The sequence below is a fragment of the Bidens hawaiensis genome, unplaced genomic scaffold (genome assembly GCF_021521415.1).
Source record: "Bidens hawaiensis isolate Kalapana, Puna unplaced genomic scaffold, B.hawaiensis_p1.1 tig00010811_1, whole genome shotgun sequence".
Lineage (NCBI taxonomy): Eukaryota > Viridiplantae > Streptophyta > Magnoliopsida > Asterales > Asteraceae > Bidens > Bidens hawaiensis.
The window spans coordinates 621,365-646,982 of record NW_027491833.1 but is presented as its reverse complement, the minus strand read 5'-3'; the positions used below and the strand labels follow the sequence as shown (position 1 = coordinate 646,982).

General features: G+C 35.2%; 2 protein-coding genes across 2 annotated transcripts; one reads left to right on the top strand and one right to left on the bottom strand.

Annotated features, from left to right (window-relative positions):
* The first annotated feature begins 10,977 nt into the window (after nt 1-10,977).
* On the top strand, nt 10,978-14,146 carry LOC143536527 (uncharacterized). The gene is made up of 5 exons (XM_077030498.1): nt 10,978-11,111; nt 11,939-12,097; nt 12,180-12,352; nt 12,440-13,799; nt 13,878-14,146. The coding sequence occupies exons 1-5, from the start codon at nt 11,004-11,006 to the stop codon at nt 13,938-13,940; spliced, it is 1,863 nt and encodes a 620-aa protein (XP_076886613.1). The 5' UTR covers nt 10,978-11,003; the 3' UTR covers nt 13,941-14,146.
* Nucleotides 14,147-15,074: 928 nt separating this feature from the next.
* Nucleotides 15,075-17,838, bottom strand: LOC143536526 (phototropic-responsive NPH3 family protein NPY2-like). Its single transcript, XM_077030497.1, has 4 exons — nt 17,532-17,838; nt 17,242-17,311; nt 15,977-17,146; nt 15,075-15,899 (listed from the first exon to the last, which is right to left on the bottom strand). The coding sequence occupies exons 1-4, from the start codon at nt 17,588-17,590 to the stop codon at nt 15,330-15,332; spliced, it is 1,869 nt and encodes a 622-aa protein (XP_076886612.1). The 5' UTR covers nt 17,591-17,838; the 3' UTR covers nt 15,075-15,329.
* Nucleotides 17,839-25,618: the final 7,780 nt, after the last annotated feature.

Sequence of the window (25,618 nt, the reverse complement as noted above, 5' to 3'; positions counted from 1 at the left end):
CCAAGATCTAGAAGCGTCCGAGTCATTTTAAAATCACCCACTTGAATGGGTATAATAGGCGTTCTCGGATCTTGTAGTTTGGGTGGAAGAACACCCGAAAAAATTGCACTCACATTATCTGTAAAATCAATCTGTTTAGGAATCTTATGACTCCTTTTCTGTGTGCACAATTCTTTTAAATACTTAGCATAGGCGGGAATTTGTTTAATGGCATCTAAAAGAGAAATGTTAATTTTAACTTGTTTAAACGTTTCCCACATTTCTTTTTGTTGCGGGCCTCGTTTTGATGCCATCTTCGCCTTTGATGGCGCCAACAAAGCATCGTGATATGGAACGGTTTTCACATTTTCCTTATCCTTAGAGTTGTTGGTGTCATCCTTCGGAACCGATTTGTTATTTTTAGTTTCACTTTTGTAAGGTTTTTTTAATTCAATCGGCTCCAGTTCGTCATCACTGACGAGAATTTCATTAATTTCTTCAACCACCCCATCAACCAATGGTGGTGGAACCCCAACCTTATTATCATATTTCTTACCACTACGTAAAACAGTTACCTGGTTGACGTGCTTCTTCGAACTCGATCTGTAGTGGTTTGGGTTGACTGTGGTGTCACTCGAGAGTTGGCCCGCGTTTTTATATAAATTGTCCCGAGTGTTCAAAACTATCTGAATCCGAATCCGTATACTAATTATCCGACTATCCATATCCGAACTATTCGAATTTTCGGATATCCGAAAATTTAGATATCTGAATCCAGGATATCCGTAATTTCGGATTCGGATTCGGATATCAGTTTTTAGATTTTTCGGATATCCGAAATATCCGAACTATCCGATATTCTAATTTTAATATTTTTTAACTTTTTATATATAACACTTACAATAATAAAGCATAGATCTGGATCTCATAACATAACACAAACATACACTACAGCCTCCTCTCTTCTCAAACGTTTCCTTTGTAACTTCCATTGTCAGCCGCACCACAAACACAACCACAGCCGGCGGCCGCAGCACCACCGTCACCATTCGCGCACCACAAATACAACCACTGCCGGCGGCCGCAGCACCACCATCTCCATCCGCGTCCGTCCTCGGTCGCAGCACCACCATCACCATCGTCGGTCGTCGTCTCCACCATCGTCCGTCCTCGTATCCACTCTCCGGCCACCCGTCTCCACTCTCCGCCACTGACAAAAACTATTTGGTTGTATGTGATTTGTTGGATTTGGAAACTTGAATTCTTAGATGGTGTATAGTTTTTATTATTAAAACAGGTTTTATATTTCTTTTTCGGATATTCGGATATCCGAGGTTCGGATATCTGAAGTTTCGGATATCCGAATTTTGGATATCCGAAGTTTCGTTTCGGATAGTGATTTTCACTATCCGAAAGGTTCGGATATCCGGTTTCGGATATCCGAAAATTCAAAACTTCAAAACAACATTGTAACGACTAGTTTAGACTATAAAGTAAGGAGACGAGTAGATTGTTATGTTAAACTAGTCAAGACGAGTTTGTTACTAATTAACTACTCATATCGGTAATGTTAACAAGGTAAACTAGACGCGACGAGTTAACTACCAATAATACTCGTATCGGTAATGTAAATCTGGTAAACTTATTAGAACGAGTTAATTACCAATAAAATACTCGTATCGGGAATATAAACAAGGTAAACTAGTCAGGACGAGTTAACTAGATATGAACTACTCGTATGACTAATGTTTACCAGGTAAACTTATTGAGACGAGTTAATTACCAATAAAATATTCGTATAATGGATGTAAGTAATCGTTGACCATTATCTACTCGTAACGACTAGTTGACCAAACAAACTAACCATTTCGGTTAGTGTTTTGAAAAACAAACCGGTTCGATGAGTTTGGTAATCAAACTCATCGTCATGGTTAGTTTGATAAACTACTCGCGACTCTTAAGGTTTTATAATCTGCTCATCGCGACTAAAGGATGTCTTATTTACTCGTGGGCGTTGATTACGAGGCTTTAAACTTATTTAATCCTTACGAGTAGATGATTAGTGAAACTGGTCGTTACGGTTAGTTTATAGACACGTGGCAAACTTTTATTGGTTATACAAGCTACTCGTTGACAATCATAAACTATTCGTCACGACTAATTTATAATACCTATTTTAAGAATTTGTTTAAAGTGGCACATAAAACCTGAAAAATGTATTCATAAACGCCTATTTTGAGAATTTTCCCTAAATAAAATCATCCAAATGGTTCAAACACTCGATGGTTGCGCGAGTGTCTTGTATATCCACATACTAGTATAACTTACAATATAAATCATTTAATAAATGCTTGAATTTCATAGATAATTAAAAAAAAAAACTAGAAGCTTTAATAAAATCATCCAGATGGTTCAACGCTCGATAGAAGCACGAGTGTCTTGTATTTCCACGTGCTACTAAAACTTAAAATATAATTCATTTAATAAATGCTTGAGTTGAATGTCTAAAATTAAAAAAAAAAAAAACTAATGTGTAATCGTGAACATGAGATGAGAAATTATTCAAGATGTGACACATTTTTCAACGGATCAATTCAAGAAAAAAAAACACTTTGTTCTACATGTCTTCTACTAGGCATCATGTGGATTGTGGGGTACAATTAGAGTCCGGTTTGATTTTATTTTTAAGCACACATGTTTACATGATGAATAGAGTATAGTTGTATATCAAGAAAAATAATTATATATATGGTAGTAGGGCAAATAATTCAACATTACCCATTTATATTTTTAAAGATGAAAATAATTCAAAATTCTATGGGGAAGAACATTACTATTTTAAACAAAAGATATAAAAATTGTATCACTGGTTACACAACCACAACCACAACCACAAAGGTCCACAACTAAAAGGTAAAATACGATGTTATAAAATTAAAAGTTACGTGACATAACTAATGTCAACAAACAGTCAGTTGTCATGTTATTATCATATCATTACAAGTTACCACTATATAATGAAAAGTATATATCCGTATGTTTTTACTACGAATGATGTGACTTTTAAGAAAATAAGTGATCATAGAAATTATCAAACTCCATGTCCATCATCGTCACCATTCCTAAACCAATAATTGTAATCGAATCTAGCAGCACCATCAGGAACATCTTTCATCACCCATTCGTGACCCTTGGGATAATATATTCCTGTACGAGGATGTGGGATCCAGCAGCTTTCTTCATGTTCCTTGTATTTGTTACCTTGCTGTTGGACCTTATGTTCCAATGATTGTACTTCATGTTCATCATCATAACATTCGTCCCATATAGCCACCCTGTTCATGCAACGTACCACGACTCCTTTGGGAGTAATATTGGTGTTACTCCTGTATCACACAACCAAAGTTTCATTATTTGATGATACTACTACTACTACTACATAATAATAATAATAATAATAATAATAATAATAATAATAATAATAATAATAATAATAATAATAATAATAATAATGAACACATGCCACGTGCTTCAATAAAACCCTTTATCAAAACAAAGAAAGTTTGAAATAGTAAAAACGGTTATAAAATGTTGTTCATGTTCTAGACTCTAACGAGACAATAAGAATAAAGTAAACCGAAAATGCAACATGATTGATCCTACACGGGCACTTGATGGACAACTATCGAAAACCAAATAAATCAGAAAGAACAAGATCGAGCCCGACCTAAGGAACAAAGTCTTTAAGGTCATTGCAAGTGCGCCTCTAGTCATGGTTCGAAACGTTGGAAATCGGTGAAGAAAGTTTGTTTGTTTGTTCTAGTATGCTACAGAATTTGAAGGATGATGAGCTAAAAGGCTTGATGAAACCTTCTCTTATAAAGGGAAAAAGTGTACGGAATATAGGACATAGAGAACAAATTATCCTTTTTCTTTATTTTAGTTCCATAAATTCAAGAATTTGGCACATGAAAAGTAACATATAATTTTGCTTCTATTCTATTTCAACACTCTTTTGAACGGATTATAGCCAAGGAATATATAATCTCTGGCTTTATTATTCTGCAAGGATAAATTCGTATGTACGTAATGCTTACGGGTTTTATATATATTCATAACAATGAGAATATTGAAAATTTCGGACCGTACTCGCAAGTCGATGAATATTAAATAGCCTAAATTGACAAATTGGTTCAATTTCTTAATTGTAATAGCATTTGTATTTTAATGTTTTGTTCTCCAAGTTAGGGTTAGATCTATAAATATAAGTTTGTGTGTAATTTACATATAACCATTTTAATGAGTTTTTAAGTCATACTTTCTCTTTGCAATAACACAATGTTTATCAATCATGTGCCTTGAAGTAGTATTAGAGCCTGGTGCAATTGCAAACCACACTCAAGGTACCCAGGATTTAAACCAATATCTAGCCGACACATAGAAGCCTGTCACCAACTCACCATCATGAAAAGATCTAGGGCCAACCAATCAATGATGCCAAGAAAGATCTAGATATTACCAACTGGCCAATTGCTTCAAGAAGCCGCACCCGATCTTGTTTATTAATTCTAGGAACTGCGGAACCAAAGTCAAATCAAACTTGTTGTCCTAGTTAGCAACCAAAAGACTATTGTTTCATTTTATCGGTGAAATGATTCAGATTTCGATTTCAAGTTGAAATCAGTTATGACTCGTGATCCGAACGACTAGATCAAGAACCAAAGATGATCAATAGTTGATGAACAAGAAAAATCAAGTTACAGTTATGATTCCGAAATTACGAGGTTGATTGTTGGTAATACTGGACCGTAATTACAAGTCGGAGAAAACGAAAGGATCTAAGTTGTGAAGTTGATTTAGTTTTCTAGTTGTAGCTGGATTAGTATGGTAATATTTTGGTTATCATGTTAAGGTTAGATTTATAAATATGAGGTTTGGCTAGAGGCAGGGGCGGATCTAACTAAGACGTGGGTGGTTCCCCGGAACCACCCGAGTTTCGAAATAATAGCGTATGAATATATAGAAGACACTAGAGGAACCACCTTATAAATTAAGAAGGAACCACCCTTTTAACAATTGAAGTGTTGATCTAGTTGACAAGTTGTTGATTTTCTAAGTTGAAGGTCATGAGTTCGATTCCATCATAAAACAGTTTTATTGAAATTTCCGTACAGCTCTTTGTGATTGGTACATTTTGACTTATCTAATTCTTTTGTTAATTATAACATTTGTTTGGTTTTTATTATATGTTTTGTGTTATATTAATTTCTATTGTAGCATGCTTGAGGTTCTTGAAGTTGAAGTTGTTGGTGCTGCATTCAGTACTTTGTATAAGGGGTACTCTTACCATTTAGGTCTAAGTCCTTTTAAGTGTTTATAAACAAACTAGTTTTTATCCCCCGTATTATGGGGGTTGCTTTATATTGTTTGTTCTAATATTTATTTATTTTTTGAATTTATTGTATGAAAATTAATAATATATTTATAGTTTGATGATAAATTGTTTTACAAATAAATGAGATGTTATAAGTTATAACCCGATTTAAAAGCTATATGGTTTTGATGTGACCTAAGACCCGTTTATTTTTTTTACTATAAAATTGGTTTTTTTTAATTATAAATAATATTTATGAAAGTTAATAATATACTTATGGTTTGATGGAGATCCAAGACCCGTTTATTTTTTTTTTACTATAAAATTGTTTTTTTAATATAAATAATATATATATCTTTTTTAAAATAAATAAGATATTAATTTTTAGTATATCCTATTTTATAGGATTTTTACATCAAAAATTTGGTGAGAATAATTTTTTATTTAATGAGATGTTATAACCCGTTTAAGGAATATTTGGGTTTGGTAAGATCCATACCCATGAATTCGGGTCAATGCATGAGAAGTCTTCATTTAAAAATCAAGCAAATCTGGTGACTCCAAAAAAGGGGGAGCGACCACATCGCGACACGTAAGATTTTTAAGTTTTCGTTTATATATATTATTATAGATAGTGTTTCGTATATATTTGAAATATTTGATTTATATATTTGTAGAGTGCTGGAATACAAGCAATTGACAAAATTGTCCCAACTCTTCTTCATGCTTTGGAACTTGAAAGATGATGACATGGCAGATACTGCCCTTAGTGGTCTAAAACAAATTTTGAGGTATTAAGAAACAAAATAGTGTTATCATATTTATAGTTTCTTAACTTTATGTATAAACATTTGATGTTATATACTAAAAAAAATAAATAAATTATACACTGTTTAAATTATAAACAGTGTCAGGATTCCGCTCTCTGCTCTCTCCTCACTTCATACCACAACACACACCAATACCAGACCACCGACTTTCACCGACCATCATTCGTAAAGCATTATTATGTAATGAACTGGCCCGAATCATCAAACCGACCCGAAAATTTTATACCCGATTCCATGAAATTGAATCATTTAAAACTAGTGCACCACCTGAAAAAAATTCCTGGATCCGCCACTGGTTAGAGGCTTTGAATGTGTGATCAATAAAAAATTATTGTAACGACTTTTTGAGTCAGTCTTTTACTTTGCAATAATAAAGTGTTCATCGAACATATGCCTTGAAAGACTTGATAATTAAAAACACACGAGACCCTAAAATAATATCGAGTTGATAAGGTAAATCATAGTTCTTTCAGGAGAAATTATTAAATGTTTACTGTGTCACCGCTTAAAGGTGCATTTTATGATTTTCATTGGTGGGTTTTTGGAAAATAAACTTTTATTATTGATCACTCATTTAAAGGGAATCAAGAAGTCTAGTCCTAGATTTATCTTATCGATCACGTTCAAAGAAAATGTGAGTTCACCTTTTGGTTAACACTTTGATTATTAATCGTTCATTTCTTTTAAAGAATCCAGAAGTCTAATCCTAGATTTTCAGTTGATAATTACCACTGATTACGTATTTTATCCTTTATTTTCGTTAGATATAAATATATTTTAATATATGAACTTCATTTTTGTATACGGTAGCATCGATAATTTACATACTTAGTTTATGGGTTTCAAAGTTTCATACATTAAGAGTGATAGTAAAATTATACTGTTATTTAATGCTATTTCCCCTAACTTGAATACATCAAAGGCAACGAGGTATACCTCCTTCGTTGGCTTGCGGGGTTTGATGTGCCAAAAGGGGTTGCGATATGGAAGACAACGACGTGGCAGGGACGTCCGATATGACAAAAAAGCGTTAACCCCATTCATGGTTGAAGGGTCGCTCAGTCAAGAAGACAACAAAGAACAAAGGCTGTTACAAGCCTACAAGGTTGAGGTCTAAGAAGAATTTAAGGAATTCAAAGAATTTGAAATATGAAATTTGACTAATTATAAATTTATGTATCTGTTGTTTTGATAACAATAACATATATCATTTCTACTTTTAATTATCAACAATGAATGACCAAAACATGAATCACATTTAAAGAAAAATTTATTGACACAATAATGTCCGGTAAAATTTTGATTTTCCAAACTAATACAAGCTAGCATAAGTAGAGGTGTACATATTAACCGGTTTGGGACCGATGTTAGGCAAATCGAGCCGAACCGGTTCTCAAATCGACTCAAACCGCCAGTTTCAGGACCGGTTCTCCTTAAGATATACCAATCCGGTTTTAAAACCGAACTGGTTTGAGGATAACTGGTTAAACCGGTTTAAAACCAGTTTATAAACCGAACCGACGTGACCAGGCCGGCCTATCTTGCTTCTAAATCGGTTTGAGTCAAACCAGTTTTGACCAGCTGTTGACCAAACCGGTTCGTAGGGCTGGCAATTGGTACCTATTTAAGACACGATAAGACCTGTAAATTAAAAAAGTTTGGTGTGGTTTTTTTTATTTTCTAAAATAATTGAAATTAGTAGGCTAGACTCCATCATTTTCCCTTATTGATATACAAAAACTTAAAACTGTCTTATAGTCATGACATATAAAGTTGTTAAGCGAGTCATATTCATGTTTGATATTTGTGTTACGATTGTCGCTTCTTACATGTTAAACTGGTTAAGACATGGATTGCCAGCCCTACCAGTTCGGTGTGGGTTTAAAACCGGTTTTGTACACCTCTAAGCATAATAGAACCAATGGGATTGTGTGTGGCCCATTGACAAAGACAAAGCCTTTAAAACACTAAACGGTTGAGATGTCTTGTGTTCAAGTTTCTCAAATAATAGAAATTCATCTCTAAAATATATAATAAAACATTAATGCAAGGTTACTAAAACTTTAAAGCTAAAAGCGAAAATTGTAAAGTTCCTTTTATGTTTTTGTCTAATTTCTTTCGGTGCCCCCCTCTGAGATACAGTGGTGCTTCCAATTCCCATGTGACACGCTAAAGCTTCAATAACATGAGAATTTTAGTCTCTTGTTCTTTTTCTCACCACCATACGGGGCCTTTCCCTCTTTAAAAGCTAGATCTTTCACTGTTCATAAGAATCACTTTTAGTAGTGAAGTGTTAAAAGAATATAGTTACAAGTAGTATCATATAAGATCTACTAATGAATGGAACAACTATGTACTACTCCACATGATAGAATAGTTACAAGTAGTATCCTATAAGATCTACTAATGAATGGTACAACTAAATGTACTACTCAACTAATGACAACTATCTTCTCTTATGCTTGTATTAATCTTCTATTTGGCTTTCGAACCGTTCTAAAGTTTCTATAGGAGAGTTGAGATTGTGACTTGGATGTAGCCTAGCCATTTCTTAATTGTTTGTAGCCTTCCATATTTCTTGTTTGTACTTTTGCTCATTCTGTTCTCAGCTTCTTGCTGGGACGGTTTGAGTTTTTTGTTTGTTTTGTTTTATGAAAGCCTTGTCGCTTGAATAAAAAGTTGTTAAAAAACTCTAGGCGATACCTTGTTTCATACCGACCAATATCTTTTGTCTTGTCTACAAGAAATTCATGACTTTGTGTTCTTGTTACATGGGTGGAGGCTTCCTATGAAATCATGCTCATAGATCTTAGTACCACCAAGTACACTTAGTTAAGCAAAGTTCTTCTCTAATCCAAAAACTGCTTTATCCAAAATGTGTTGGTGCGCTTTAGGCATGGCATTCTTTATGACCAAGGATCTCTCATGTAAAAAGAACAAATCGATGTGGCTACTCCCGTATAATTATGTTAGTCCAGACACGAGGGATATTTGGCCAAAAGAAATTTCACACCTCAAATATCAACAAAACGTTTTGGACACAATGACTATGAGCGAAATAGATATCTGAAGCTAAATATTCTTAGATGAAAATAGTACTATTATTAGTGACCTCATAGTAAGTTTCCACCATGAGAAATGAAAACAATTTGTTAGCTTCTAATAAGCAAAACAAATAATACCGGTTGATATTTGATGTCAAGTGTTATAAATACTATGCCCTACTATTTTGTTATTTTTAGTCTTCAACTTCTTTTACCTCCAAACGAGGTCCTTTCCTCTCCTTGGATATACATTGCTCACAAACATCCATTCAATTTTTAACCAATGAATAACAATTCAATTACTTAGTAGACTATCGATGACTAACATATAGATGAAAAAAAAAAGAAGAAGAATAATAAGATATCGTATTTGTTTTGTTACGAGTCATTGAAAAGAAAACGTTTTAAAAAATTAACTTAATAGAATTTATAAGTGTCACCTAAAAGTTAAATTGTTTAAAGATATATTTTGATGATTATATGTAAACAAATTACAACATAATTTATTTAAGAAAAAACGCCTAAATTGTTCATTTAAATTTCATAGGTATTATTATATCCATCTCAAAACCAACCTTGCTGCTTAGTTATTATACTCTAATGACCTAGCGTCACATGCTGAAAATGTTTTCCGTCGGCCGCCTCCTTCTTTGACCGTCTGACAAAAATGTTTCCGACGCCGGGTGGATTTTTCTAGACGTCTGGTGGGTTTTCTAGGCGTTAGGTTGTTTTTTCTAGGCGGCTACTAAATTAATTTAGGTGTTGCGTGGTTTTTCAAATTCAAATTCTTTAAGAATTTGTCTTCATATTATAAAAAATCTGATACTATATGAATACTTACGTAAATAAAAAAATAACTAAACAATATTCATAACTTACGTTGTAATATCTTTTAATAATAAGAATTTTTTAATAATATTATGAAAAATAAGTTCAAATATGATATTATAAACAAGATTATGGAAAAGAAAAATTAGAAAGGATTTGAATTTGAAAGACCAAGAGGCGCCTATTTTAATCTAGTAGCCGCATAGAAAAAAACCACCTGATGCCTATAAAATCCATCAGACGTCGAGAAAAATCCACTCGGCACCTGATTTTGAAATAACCAGGCGATGCCGAGAATATTTTTGTTCGGCGTCTATAAAAAAGGCAAAAGATGTGAAACATTCTTAACATGTGATACTCAGTCATTAGGAAACGGTGGAATTTGAATGAACATTTTGAGAATTATCATGATTAAAATACACAAATTTATTCAACCATTGAAAATTTTGTTTAAAAATCAAATGGGATCTTGTCACATGTTGATCTTTCAGAGTTTATGTGACGTCTAAAGGTCAGCCAATCCATCTCACTTATGATAAGGGTCTACTGGTTTCATCTAGCCTTAGACTCATCTAGTGAGCGACAAGCCGACAACAGCCCACGATCAGCGATGTGTTCAATATGCAAGCACAATTAGACATACAAAGTTATACATGTCTAACATATATAAAAGTGTTTTAATTATTAATACCAAAATCTTGAAAGTGAAAGCCAACAACATACCGTTGGAGAAACACAGTAAGCCCCCTGCACCGTTGTCCCATACAACCAATTTCAAAATATTATCCATTACAAAAATATATTGTTAACGGACTAATGGATACTTTCATTATCATTTCATTTCAAAACCCTAACTTCAACTTCATCTTCATCCTCTAATAATAATAATAATAATAATAATAATCCACAAATTCATTTTCACGATTCATTCGTTAATCAACACATACTATGAACAAAATGGATCTACCCTGCTTGGATCTGGGCTGTATCGAGAAACAAACCACCCAAATCTCCGTTGATTCAGATACGTTGCCGTCAAATTCGAAGCCTCCAAAGGTGTCTACGTGCTTCTCTAGTTTATGTTATTCATAATATTATTTTGTCGATTGTTTCGCTTTCGAATTAACTGATTTTGTGCAACTGTTAGGTTTATCCGTTCTAGGTTTTCGGTATCAGTCATCTGATCTTTGACTATTACTTTAGAAATTTGCAGGCATTTTAAGATTGTTGTATGAGTATATATGATTAGGAACTATAAAAGTGTCGGGTTAGTGGGTTGGTGGGTTGAAATGTGTAACCCGAACAGACCCATATTATTATTCAAGTCAAAGAGTTCAGCCCTAACCCGTACACACGTAAATTCCGGAACACGGCCCGTTTAGCCCATTTTTTTTTTAAATTAGTCATACATGTTGACAATTTGTAAGCGGGTTTTTGGGTATTAAGTGGGTTATTGGTAGCGCGTTTAATGGTGAGCATAAGTGGTATGGTGTGACAAAACTAACATTATAATAACTAACCATGTAAAACGGAAAAAAAAATTAATACTTAAACGGGTTAACGGGTCAACCTGTTTTTATACGGGTTAACGCGAACCCGGCCTGTTTTTAATATGGGTCAACCCTAACCGACCCGTATGAAAAATGGAAAACGGAACCAAAAACCTGAATTTTTCATGTCGGGTTCAGGTCGCATTTCGTGCCATGTCAAGAATTGCTTGTTGTCCCTATATGAAATATGATAAAGCTGGATTCATGGTTTGTTAATCTCAATCCCAAATTTGATTATAAACTTATAATCAGATGATATTAGGTTATTGCTACATCATGTAACAATTATTGGGTCTCATTTTACATTTATGTCTTGTTTTATGTTAAATACAGAATAAGGTGTCAAAGCAGGGAAATCAATCAAGCCCACGTGTTCTTAACCGATTAACAACTCAAATTAAAAAGCCGACTAGACGTAAAACTTCACCGCTCAGCTGGTTTCCGCGCAAGAAAGGTGATTCCTACTTAACGAGAAAGTTAAAGTTACTTCAGGTAATGAAAACATATTCATTTGTTTAGTCAACACATTTTGTGGTCAAAGTCAAAACATATGGTCTTACCATTTCAATCACAGGAAGTGGATGGCATGTGCTCAACTCTAGACGAGACACTCGGTGACACAAATCCCCATTTTTCAAAAGTCCTTAGAGAAAAAATTGCGGTTCGTGAAGCTGCTAACAAGGCGATAGAGGCCCGAAAGGCTGCATTAGTTGAAGCATCCTGGTGTCGTATACTTCGGGCATCAAGGTAATCTACAAACTTTTTTCTATAAAACAAACATTATTGTTGTTCTTGATTCTTATTATAGTTAACTATATATGTACATACTAACAGGATTGATAGTAAAGAAGCTGAAGATGTGTTGTTGAAAGCAGAAAAAAGTGCAAATGAAGCTTTTGAATCTGCAAAAGAAATAGGAGTGATCATGTATGACATACAAGATTGTCCAAGAAAGCATTACAAAATAGAAACATCGAGCGTAAAAGCAGGCAAATCTACAACTCACAAGGTTACAACATCGTTTGACACAGCATTTGAGGTTGATAAACAAGTGGCAGCTGCTGTGAAAGCTGCATTCGTTAAGCTCTCAACTTCTGCATCCATTGGGCAACAAGAATTCAAAGAAATCTTGAAAAAAATCAGTCAAAATCCCGATTTAGATGAAAATTGTCAAGATTCATGTGAGTTGACTTCAAAATGCGAGTCAGATGCTGGTATTGAATTTGAATCAAAATCCCACAAAAACGAGATGGAATCGAATAAGGAAAGCCTTGTGGATATGATGTTGCAGAGGTTAAGATGTTTACATGAAGAAGAACTTGCTTCCCTTGCAACCATAGTTGCAACATGCGGTCTAAATGCTGCGTTAGCTGAATCCGAAAACGGTCTTTGTGTTGCAAATAATAGTGGCGAGCGTGTTTCTTCCAAAATCTCACTTCCGAGTCTGGACAAGTTCCTAGTCAGACGTTTGACCCGACTTGAAAAAGAGATACAAGATGCAAAAAATGCTAAAACTAAAGAAACATTACACAAAGACAAGGTTACAAAACCGTCCGAGGTTGTTACCGTTCCTGATTTGGGAAGTATGCTAACGAAGCATACTTCAAAGCTTGAGAAAGAGATAGCGGAGATTAAGAAGAAACATGGAAATGAATATGAGCCCGTCATGAAAGGGAAACCGTCTGAAAGACTGAAACAAGACAACGATAGCATACCGAGCCTCGGTGAGGTTTTGGTCAAGCGAGTGTCACGTCTTGAAAAAGAGGTGCAAGAAGCAAAGATGGAAAAAGAAAATGTGAACATAAACAGAGATAAAAGAAGTAAAGAAAAGGTAATAAATGATGATAATAATAATAATGTTGAGAGTTTGGATAAAGTTTTGGTAAAGCATGTTTCAAGGCTTGAGAAAGATAAAATGGCTTTTGGGGACATGAAGGAGGAAGTGAAGGTGAATAGAATAGATAAAAAGATGGACTTGGAGCATGGTGAAGGTGGTTTGGACCAAATTTTGGTCAAACCTAAGTCTAGATTCGAGAAGGAGGTGGTTGCTGATGTGGTGGAACCCGATAACCAGGTTAAGAACCCAGTGGTGGCTAAGCGGGAGGCGAGGGAGAGAGAGTTGCAGGAAGCGTGGGGAGGTATGAGTTTTGGTAACTCGATACGTCCACGTGTTTCTAGGCTTCAAAGAGAAAAGGCGAGTTTTTTATAATTTAAAATTTGAAAAATGGAAATTTATTTCGTTTTTGATTTTTTATGATTTTTGTTTGTGTAGGCTGCTTGGATTAAAGCCGAGGAAGCGGAAAGGAGAGTTGATGAAGAGTCAAGTGCCGTTTAAGGTCTAAGATAAAGTTATTGTTCATCAGTTCTGTAAAGCGTCGATGAACAATCTTATTTGTCTTTTTAATGCTTAGAGTTTATGAACTCAAGTGTCGATGAACCGTCATTTGTTTGATGCTAATGGGTCAAAATGAACAGGATTCTGGCACGCTTTGTAACATGTATAAATTAAATCATTTCAGATATTTACTTGTTACCAAATCAGTTGCATAACTTACAAGCAATAGTTTATCTGGGTTCATGTTATTCATTCCCATTATATTCATGATATCAATCAATTCATGTAACAATGTAACATGCTAAAGTTTAATGTAATTTTTAGTATCGGAGAAATATAGGTGAATTAAATATATTATATTCTTTAATTTATATTGTTAAGTTGTGGTGATAATTCTAAGTAGAAATATAAGCCAAACGAGAACCTAAATGGATAATCATTTAATTTAGTGTAGTGGTATCATTTTAGGTTGGAAATATAAATCAAGTTGTAGTGATTTTACTCTCTTAGCATAGTCCAATCCTAACACACAATAAAATAACCAAGCGTTCTATTCAACGAGCTACACTCGCCTCCACTCAATACAAGCCAATCTCTAATAGCCCAGGAGCGGCTCGTGTATACCACATGGGAACATGTCCACGAGTAGTTTTAAATAAATTAATCCGTTTTGTGAAGTTTGAACTTCTAATAATGCATCAAAAAGTTTACTTTTTGTTGCTTGCGATTCATAGATGCTGGCTTAGAATGTACATCAATACAGGCAAGTCACCCATTTAAAGTTAATTGTTTGTGTGCATTTTATGCCATATAAGAAGCTAGGCTGTCTTTATTTATTTTATGCCATCTAAAGATTATATTTAGATGGTTGATAAATTGCTAGCTTTGGTTATATTATAAGCAAGTATATTGTTTGAATCTAAGACATGTGCTGATGTACATACTTACTGTTGCATATACTTCTAATATCATCCAAGAATTTGTAAATTTAAATCTTTCATTACACAAGAATTGTGCATAACTTATTCATATAAATTCTTATATTTAGTTACCAAATTTAAACACACCAATTATACTCTGATTTTGTTTATAAACTGTTAAATGAACAAAATATGCACCAATTCTGTTACATTTAGTACACAAAATATATAAACCTCAATTTTCGTTAGATTTCATAAACTTATAGGGTTCTTTCTTCTTCCCCAGTATCTCTAAACTTGACCCTAACATAAAACATTGACCACTTACATAAAATAATAATAATAATAATACTAAACTTATGATCACCTAACCTTAAAACAAACACATACCTACCATTCTAGGATCTTTAGCATTACTAACATCAACAAAAAGATTATAAGTTCCAGACCATTTTAACTGTCAAGTCTTTTAAGACACCGAATGCCGCCCCCTTCTCGAAGGTGTCGATACCGGTTTCACATCATCCGCATGGTTACCCGACCCAAGACTTCCCGACGAATCCGACTCACTATTCTCCCCGGTGCCACCTTTGCTTGACCAAATTTTAGTCAACATTCTCTTTGTAGCTAACAGACCTTTGACTTTATGAACCGGACGGTCCGGGCCCTTGTCGGCTAGCGGGCTCTTTGCATGACCACCGTTGCGTTCGAGCCTCAACGAGGCTACCTCACCCCGCAACGCCCTGAGCTCTTCTGCTGTAGCCACCGCATCCCAATCTTCTTCCGTGTTAGTTGTGGTTGACCTTGAGCTGCCGTGGGACGCACTGTTGAGGTCCTTGAATGGTTTAGGTAGGTCCGGTGTGCTGCTGCCGGATGAAGCTGCGGCTCGAACCTGTTCAAAGAAGAGGACTTGAACCACTACACGTAACGGAAGCCTCTCGTTTTGAACTGCGTGCATGCATGCATCAGCCGAAAGCTTCTTGCAGTCCATTAGCCTGCATATTCTCTTCCTATCACTCTTACTGATCCCCGGGTGTGCCTGCATGTTACAAAGTTGTAAGTAATAATCGGGTTTAAGTGTATAATAATTAAGCTATGAGTGTTTCTGTATCGTACCTTCAGATACATATCTATGGCCCGATATATCCCATCATGGGCCGGTCTTGAAAACCCAGAAACCGTCTCAGCAAGATCAGTAAACATCGATAACGGTAAGTTCGGGTCCTTTGCAATCTCAGCAAGATAAGAATCAACAAGTTTCGCCACCATTAACTTCGAAGCTTCCGATAATATCCCCCCGGTCGACCGCCTCACTTCTTGAATCTCATTTCCCGGGTCTTGATCCCGAACCATAAATTCCTCAACTATTTTCTGAACCATCTCCACATCATAAACCATGGGCTCGCCTTCTTTCGCTCGAATCAAAAGATCATTAACCGACGCCTCCTCGAGCTGTTGACCAACGCGTTTGACCAACTCCATCACCCCCGTTTCCCCCAAGTCAACGACCGTAGCCATTTTCAAAAGCTTTAACAAGAACCCACACGACACGCTACCTTTCTCGTTTGGCAATAACCGAACAATCGTGTCAACAACCAACCTAGCTTTAATCATATCACCACTCGCTACCACACCTTTGTTAAACCCGGGTAACCTTCTAGAAGCAAACGCCTTTAACGCCTCGCCAATCACTTCATCATGAACCAAACCCTTGTTTAAAATATTAACGAGAACCCGTTTGTACAAATCGAGCTCCAGCTCAGCAAGATCCTCCACCCACCAATCCGCCGGTACGGTCATGCTTCTAACACCACCGTTTAACACATGGTTATTGTTTTCTTCCGGAAGCTTCTTCCGGTTATAAGTATAAGACCAGTCAACTTTAGAAACATCAGTCGAAACCTTACTAACTATAGCATCAATACAATGACTAACTAGCTTTAACTCCTCACATAACAGCATAACCGATCTGGTCGTTTGTAGTACGATTATCGAATCCTTCCAGCTTCTAAACACGCTCGAGTTTAGAAACACATCGATTTTGTAAATAAGGTTACCTTTCTCCATCGTCTCGTGCATTTCAAGATACTCGGCCGCACAACGCGCGTTCACAACGTTGTACGCGTTTAAGGTTACAGTCATACCGTAACAGAACTTAGCGCATATCTCGAATGCAGCGGGACCACCAGGAATGTCATGAATATCGATTTCGTCACCGTTCCCGACACCTTCGTTCGTGCTTGCTACTAGTTTTTGTAATCGAGCGCTCTTCGACAACAATGGAAACTGCAAAATTGATTATCAATAAAGTATTATTATTATTATTATTATTTCGAAAGTAACGAATCATGAAATTAACGGCTTGGAAGGCTCGGTCTTACCTTATGAAGATAGAACCTTGCATCTCCGATATTAATAACGATATCGGTTGCTAACTCTGATGCTACATACCTGCATATCAACAAAGTGTTCTTATTTATATGGTGCTTAGATTTAAGGGATAAAAAATTATCATTAATAACAAACTAATCATTAAACTAACTAAATTATTTTAGCAAGAAATCAATGTTTATAATCATTAATTCAAGAACTAAACAATACAAATCATGGTTTATTTACATATTAACAAATCAACAAATCAAAAATTAAAGAATATGAAATAAAAACTTACCAAACATTGTTTTCAGACTGAAATGAATCAGGCTTGGATCCAAGTTTCATGAACTTCATATTTGCAGCTTCAAAACCCCAAACTAATTATCTTGAATTCACCTCAAAGCAAGTCAAAATCATTGAAACCCCCAAATTTCAAAACCACCAAACCCTGAAAAAATGCAAAAAAATAATAATAAAAAAAAATTCAAGATTTGATTTTTATTTCAAGATTCTTGAATTAGGGTTCAAGATGGATGATTTCTTGAAGAATCTTTTGTGGGTATTTGGAAACAAGGAAGAAGAAATGAGATCTGAGGTAAAGGGTTAAAAGAAATGTTGACGTGGGATCGACTTGTCGTCTTTGTGGCGATTACGAGGAGACTAGTGACCACCTTCTCACCTCGTGTTATTTTGCCACATTAATTTGGTAATTTGTTAGTAATTGGTGTAATATTTCTCTGATTTTCGCTTTCTCGGTCCGGGATTTACTTACCATTCATGAATACAGCAACTTGGGGCTCAAGAAAAATAAGGTGCTTTACGGTGTAATTCTTACAGCGTGTTGGTGTATATGGAAGACCCGGAACGAGGCGGTTTTTCAAAACAAGACAGCTAGCATCTCCAAAACGATGGAGGACATCAAATCTACGAGTTTTATTTGAATTAAAAATCGGTTATTCTTTAAAAATTTCTTTGAAAAGATTGGTGTAAATTTGAGCTATAAGCTTTCTTTGTTGTATGTTTGCTAGCTTCTTGCTAGTTTGTGGTTTATGAAATTTGTGATTCTAAAAAAAGGTAAAGGGTTGAAATATGTATCATTTGCTGAGAATCTTGAGTGGGGGGTATTTGGTAATTTGGTGATGACTTGAAGATGAAGAAGAGAGGATGAGATCATGGGAGTGTGTCCTGGTTCAGAGGCAAAGCCCACGGACTCCGGGTGACCCGGATGGATCAGGAGACAAAGCCAACAGTAACACACTCTTCAAACTAAACTACTCTTTCTCTCTCTAGAAAACCAGTAGAGAGAGAGGATAAAACATTAAAATCCACCCCTAAAAACACAACTTTGCTTTTTCTTGTCTCTTTCTTTATTAAATCTTGAATATTTGACTTTAAAAAATTTATTTTTTTCCTTAATAGTAAATATTTTATCTTTATACTTCAAGTTCCAATTTTTAGAACTTTTTATTAAATCTTGAAAATTGACTTTAAAAAATTTATTTTTTTCCTTAATAGTAAATATTTAATCTGTATACTTCAAGTTCCAAATTTTAGAACTTTATATTAAATCTTGAAAATTGACTTCAAAATCCATTTTTTTACATTTTTCTCTTTTTTATTAAATCTTAAAAATTGACTTACAAAATGTAACTTTTTTTAATGGTAAAAATTTAATCTATATACTTTAAGTTTCATTTTTTAGAATTAAGAGGAGGGGATTTAGAGAAAATATTTTTGTGTGCACCTAGGTAGGCTGATTTTAGTAGCGGACTTTAACTAGTTTTTGGTAAGATGACAATTGACAAGTCCGTTTATTAGAGAAGCGGACTTGAATAAAGAAGACAAAAAAATTTGTTTGAAAATGACTTGGAAAACGAATAAACAAAAAAAAAAACGTTTTTTCTTCAAATCCGCTACTTCGATAAGCTAGTTGAAGTCGCGGACTACCTAAATGTACTTAAAAATATATTGTGCACTTAAAAACACTTTAAATTTCTCTAAATATCTTACTCAAAATAATAATAATAATAATTTTAAAGCCCTAAAAAAATTAAAGAAATAAAATTACCGTTAAAGATCAGGAAACCCTGCAAAACATATGGAAAACAGCATCTTGGAATCAGTTACAATAAGCCATAGAAACGGCAGACAACAAGCATCTATTACTCTGTTTTAGTACAAGAAACCCAATTAAAAATTAACAATTTTAGAGCCATCAAGATCACACAAACAGTTATTATTTTACAAGTTAAATCACAACCCATTTGCCCACTTGTATTTAAGAATATAAAAAACAGCATATTTACAAACAAAGTTCACATTTTGTGGATCATATAGTTTACTTCACCTATTCAAGAAAATATAGGCAGAAACAGAGCATCCTTATGAACAGTTACCCTGTTTGTAAAGAAGCCAAGCCAATAGCTTTTGATCTTTAGAATCTTGCACTTTTGCTTTCTATGAACCAAAGCTTAATTGGGTGTTGGGATAAAAGATGAAACAGAGCTTTCAATTGGCAATAATAATAATAATAATAATAATCTTTTTAGGTTGATTTTGTGTTGGGTGAGTTGTGTTTTTGTAGGGGCGTAGTGATTAAGATGAAGACTAAATAAGCCAATCTGATGCTATGATATATGCACGCCAATGCTGACATGATGCTTTTAATGTGGACTAGTACTTCCTTTTGTAATTTGGTTATTGATCATGTTCATACTCATTTGATTAGCAACTAGTCTTTTTTCAACTAGATTTTTGTTGAACGGCGGACGAATTTTTTAAATAGGATATTGGCTAAATTTATCATATCGGAATACACCCGTCTTTCGATTCATGAAAAACCCTCACCTAAGGCCAACGTCCGTGAACATTCATCTGAAGGCATGACAGTGCGGTGAAACAAAACTTGTTAGGCTCAAAAATCCAACTAGTAAATTTCAACTAGAGAATAAAGTTTGAATTCATTAACTTTTAACTAGTTGATTTTTGTTTTTAATTCTTTAGGTCAAGTGTAGTGAAAGAGGGGGGGGGGGGGGGGCGCACTTCACATGGGCATGTAGGGGTGTGTAGAAAACCAAATCAATTAACCTAAACTGCCATTAATCGTCATCTCAGTTTGGTTGTAGTATTAAGCCAAAACGACTTAAACCGACCAATGCACACCCATATCAACATGTATAGGCATTAAACATAATTACACAAAATGGCAAAGAGTGGATGCCAAGGGGCATATGGTGAGTGAACCGGCTCTTGAGCATGGAGTCCGTATATGTTTCATCAATCACGCACACATATTGTTTTTTGTTTCTTTTTGTTTTTTTTTAATTTAATTTACTACTTAAACCGTTATACTAGTAAAGAAAATGACTAAATGAGTGAGAGTGAGGAAGTGCCTCGTGCGTACATTCTAGTCATCTTTTCACTTTTTATTTAAAGCATTACACTAGTCCTATGTTATGGTTTTATGTTTGAGAGAATTCTTAAAATAGGTCATTTGAGGAGAAAGAGACTCAAAACAACCCAAAAGTTTTAAAACTTTTAAAATAAGTCATCGAAATCTATCTCAGTCGTGACATTTTATTTCCCGCCGATGATTTTCATCCCCCAATGGAATAGTGACACGTGTAAAGATGTTGACCCCACCCGTGAGATTTCAAAGGAAATCCGTCTGAATAGTGATATTTCAAACCAAAACAGTCTCCCCCGTGAGTTTTTGTAAAAAATTAAATCCACCTCATTCCACCATTGATTCACCACCGCCACTTGCCGGAAAACGGGGAAGACAACGGAGCCATTGATTCACCACCACCATCGCCACTTGTTGGAAGACGACAGAGTTGATTCACCACGAAATGGAGGCTAGCACGAAGACAACGGTGGCCGAATATGTTGATGTTGGATGGTGAAGGAGATGGTGGCCGGACATGGTGATGTTGGATGGTGAATACTACGGTTGGCGGAGATGGTGAATGCGATGGTAGTTGGAGATAGTGTAAATATTTAAAAGAAGATTGTGCTGGTAGCGAATCAGATACATGAGGTGGTGGTGGTGGTGGTGAATCAATGCTATATAGAGGTGAATTCAAAGTTTTTTCAAATCTCACGGAGGAGATGGTTTTCAAGAAAATGGTTTTGGTATCAAAATTCACGAGTCAGGCTGTTTTTCCTTGATATCTTACGGGTTAGACGAATTTTGCTTGAAAATATCACAGGTCAGACGGATTTGGCTTGAAATCTCACAGATTTGACACGAACCCAAATGTCCCGGTGGAGATAGACTTGGCTTGAAATCTCATGGGTCAATAGATTATTATGGAAATTTTCAAAATTTTCGGCCTAAATTAGAAATCTCTCTTTTCTCTTGAACTATTTCAAATATAATTTTCCCTTTATGTTAATTTACATAATATAGAGGAAGGGCCATCCACACCATACCGTGTAAGTGGATTTTGTTATGTACATTTGTTTGTTCATCCATGTCACTAATCATGTTAGATTTTTTCTTTTTTTTTCCCACTATTAGTTGTCCTCTATCAAACACAATCTAGTTGTTGTCTTTGTTAACCCCTTACTATCCACTTGTTATGCTTACGAACCCCATCCTCTAGTCGCCTAGACCCGTCACCCGTAAGAGGTCGAAGCCTCACCACTAAACCCTCAAATGTAACTATTTGAAAATCAAAATACATCCACTCGCACCCAATCAAACCACCAAACATATATCCCCTAAAACCCGAAGTTGCAAACCGAAATCAAAAGAAAGGAAAACATATGCTTGATATCAATAAGAGTCGTATGCAAAATCAATATAACTGGTATGGTTTGTACATACAAAAATTCCAATTCAGATTTCAGAATATTGACAGAATAAACCTAGTTCTAAGCCGCAAACTAACAATAATCAACATTAATATTGGGAGAGAATCGAAATACACAACTACATATGAAGGAAAATCCAAAAAATGTGTCTTTGGGTTGAAAAGCTTCAATCGCGATGACTCATGCGCAAAGAAGGGCAATTGTGCAATTAACTTGACCTAGTTGATTGTTGACCTAAACGACCCATATTATGTATACAACCCCGTCTAGATAAATCTTAATGAGCGATATATCTTGTCAAGTGTTTAACCGAAAACATGCATGTAGTGAGCATCCACAATTTGGAAGTCATAAAGCCATTTATAAATAAATAAATAGAGGTAATGCAGTTAAAATTGTAAAAAGAATTATCGTCTATTGTATAAAAGAAACGTTATATTAACCTTTTAAAGTATGTGTTATGAGAGATGTGATTTAGGTTATGTCAAAGATGCATTTTGCAGTTTCCACTTTGACAAATGAGGTTTTCACACATTAAAAAACATGTGTTACGGCGGAGTGAGTTGAAATAGATTAAAAAAACACTTAAACGGCTCTCTCACTCACTAGTAGTCTTTCACGCCCCTATGTGACGGTGTTTAGCACCCGTTTAGTCACGCGGCCTTTGACGCCCTCATCTAACGTCTCATAACAAAACCTTATATTTATTTATTTATAAAAAGGAGAAATATAAACCTTTTATATTTAGACAATGACTATTCCCACACCCTTTTTTGATATTTATACATCCTTTTAATATACATTTATTTTTTATACACCCTTATATTTATATGTTTGTGTGTGATCATGATCTATACAAAACTAAATCCATTAGATGAGGTGAGTCATGAGTGGTGTACAGACCAAAGATATGTCCTTCCTGCACAACCTTTAAAGTTGTGAAGTCTGAATTCATGTCACATAAGAGAGTAAATGCGAAATGTACCTTTGCCTTGTTCTTCAATCTCACTCGATCTTTTTCGTCCATTTTACAATTGTTTACCTCATCATAGCTTATCCTGACATATAATAAATGATTGAACACTGATGTTATAAAAATTAAATAATATAAACAACGTTTTTCTAAATTGGACCAATAAAAAAAAGGAAGGGTCCTGATTTTTACACTCCTAAAAAAAGACACAAAAATAGTAAATAAAAATATTTACATAGCAAACTGGTGTTTGATTTTATGTAAACTAAACTGTAGTTTACAACAAAAAAAAAATTATGATTACTAAATAAGTACAGTTTTAAAAATTTTTTATGATTACTAAACAAGGATGTATGAAAAAAGGCCAATAATGACGTATCGAAGTTTTCATACATCAATCAATCAATCAATCAATCATACCCAGTAAAATCCCACCGACAGCAAAGCTATAGGTAGGCCAATAAGTACAATAATAAAGAAATATAAATTAACCCTTTAAAGAAGTTTTCATACATCTTTAAAGGAAATGAATATAGCCTATTATTGATTGAATTGAACCGAAAAACTATATTTGTTAGTTGAATTAGAGTTTTAATTTATATTTCTTTATTATTGTTTTCTTTTAAAGTCTTAATTGATTCATTTACGATTTCAAAGTCTCAATTTTTTTTTTTACAGATTCTATAGTTTATTAACATTACAATTTCAAACCAAAAGATATCAAATTTACACCTTAGGATATTTGTAAAGTAATTCAGCTTCTCAAAAACTTATAAATAACACATCACAACTGATCATGATTCTGTTACAAATTATATGACTTGGTTTGATATTTTAGACCACCCCGGGCGCTATGGGAGCCATGGAGGGGGGGGGGGGGGTTGAGCGCTTCCCACACAACGCGTGGTGGGTGGAATGTGATTGATGGATTTGTTTTTTGTTTTTTTAATAAAATAATAATAATATGATAATGATTTGAAGTGGCTTCATCCACTACACACATTTTAGCCATAAAGCTCATATAATGACGTGACGTCACATGACGTATAACGCCCGAGGCTTCATCCACTACACATGATCTTATAATATACGATTTGTCAATTCATGAGTTTTATAACGGTGGTTGTGATTGCAAGTTATTATAATTATTTGATTCTTGAGCTAGAATTAAATATATGTGCTTTTTAGCGTAGTACCCATATATTTAATATCAACTAAGGATATGTTATTTGTACATGTTGGACCTGTAGTGGTCAACATCAGATTAATTATTTACTAGGTTAATAATTATACGAAAAGTTAGTATGATGAATAGCAATGTCCCAAAGAAAATAATTTAATGCCTCTATCATATTTTTTCTTTACTAATAAGATTTACTAACTTTTCTTTATTTTTTAATCTTCAGAATAACTGTAGTTTTACCTTATACTATTAGGCTGAGGGGTGCGGAGCGCGAGAAGGGGCGCGAAAGCCCTTCCGCTCGCGCCCCGGGGCGCGAGCACCACACCACCGAGGCGCGAGAGGGGCGCGAGAGGGGCGCGAGCACGCAGACCAAGGCAGGCGCAAGGGGGATCACGCCTGAAAAAGGGCGTAAAGTGGCTTGGGAATTCGTGCATAGCCGTTGGGTGTGGATAAATAGAGCCGTTGGCTCTTTAAAGTTTATTAAAAAAAAAAAACTTTTTCTCTATATAAACCAATATCAACCCAATATCACATACCACATATCACATACCATCAACCCATTTTAACCATATCAAACACAACTTCAATCTCCAAACTCATATATAATATCCCAAAACCATTTTTTTTTTAAAATAATGTCGTCGTACTCGTCTGATTCCGACTCCTCCGAAGAGGATGATTTGCTTCTTCATGTGGGGGGGTTTTGACCGCAACCGTGGTCAATATCTTGCAAAATCAAGCCCATCAACCCCGACTCCCGAGGGTTAGAGCACCACCTCGTGATCGTGATCGATCGGGTGCTAACGATACTTTGATGAGGCATTATTTTAGCCCTCAACCGGTATACGCGAAGTCGGATTTTCGAACTCGTTTTCGAATGAGCAGGCAATTGTTCACGCGTATAGCGAGTGATTTAGAGGCACGGTATCCCTTTTTTCAACAAAGGGAGGATGCTAGGGGTCTTCCCGGTTTTACCCCTCTTCAAAAATGCACGGCTGCTATCCGTCAATTAGCGTACGGCATCTCGTCGGACGCTTTGGATGAGTATTTACAGATGTCGAAAAGGGTTGCACGTGAATCCCTTCATTTTTTCTGCCAAGGTAAAAAACATTAATTTTACTTTTTATTAAATATTTATTACATTTTGTAATATATATTGTACGTAGGAGTCATATCGACTTACGCTCGGAGATATCTGCGTAAACCTACAACGTATGACATCCAACGCATATATGAGGTGCACGTAGAAAAACATGGTTTTCCTGGGATGCTAGGTAGCATCGATTGTACGCATGTTGGATGGGCTATGTGTCCAACGGCCTGGCGAGGTCAGTTCCACCGTGGTGATCATGAAGGGCCGACCCTCATACTTGAGGCGGCGGTGTCACAGGATCTTTGGTTTTGGCAT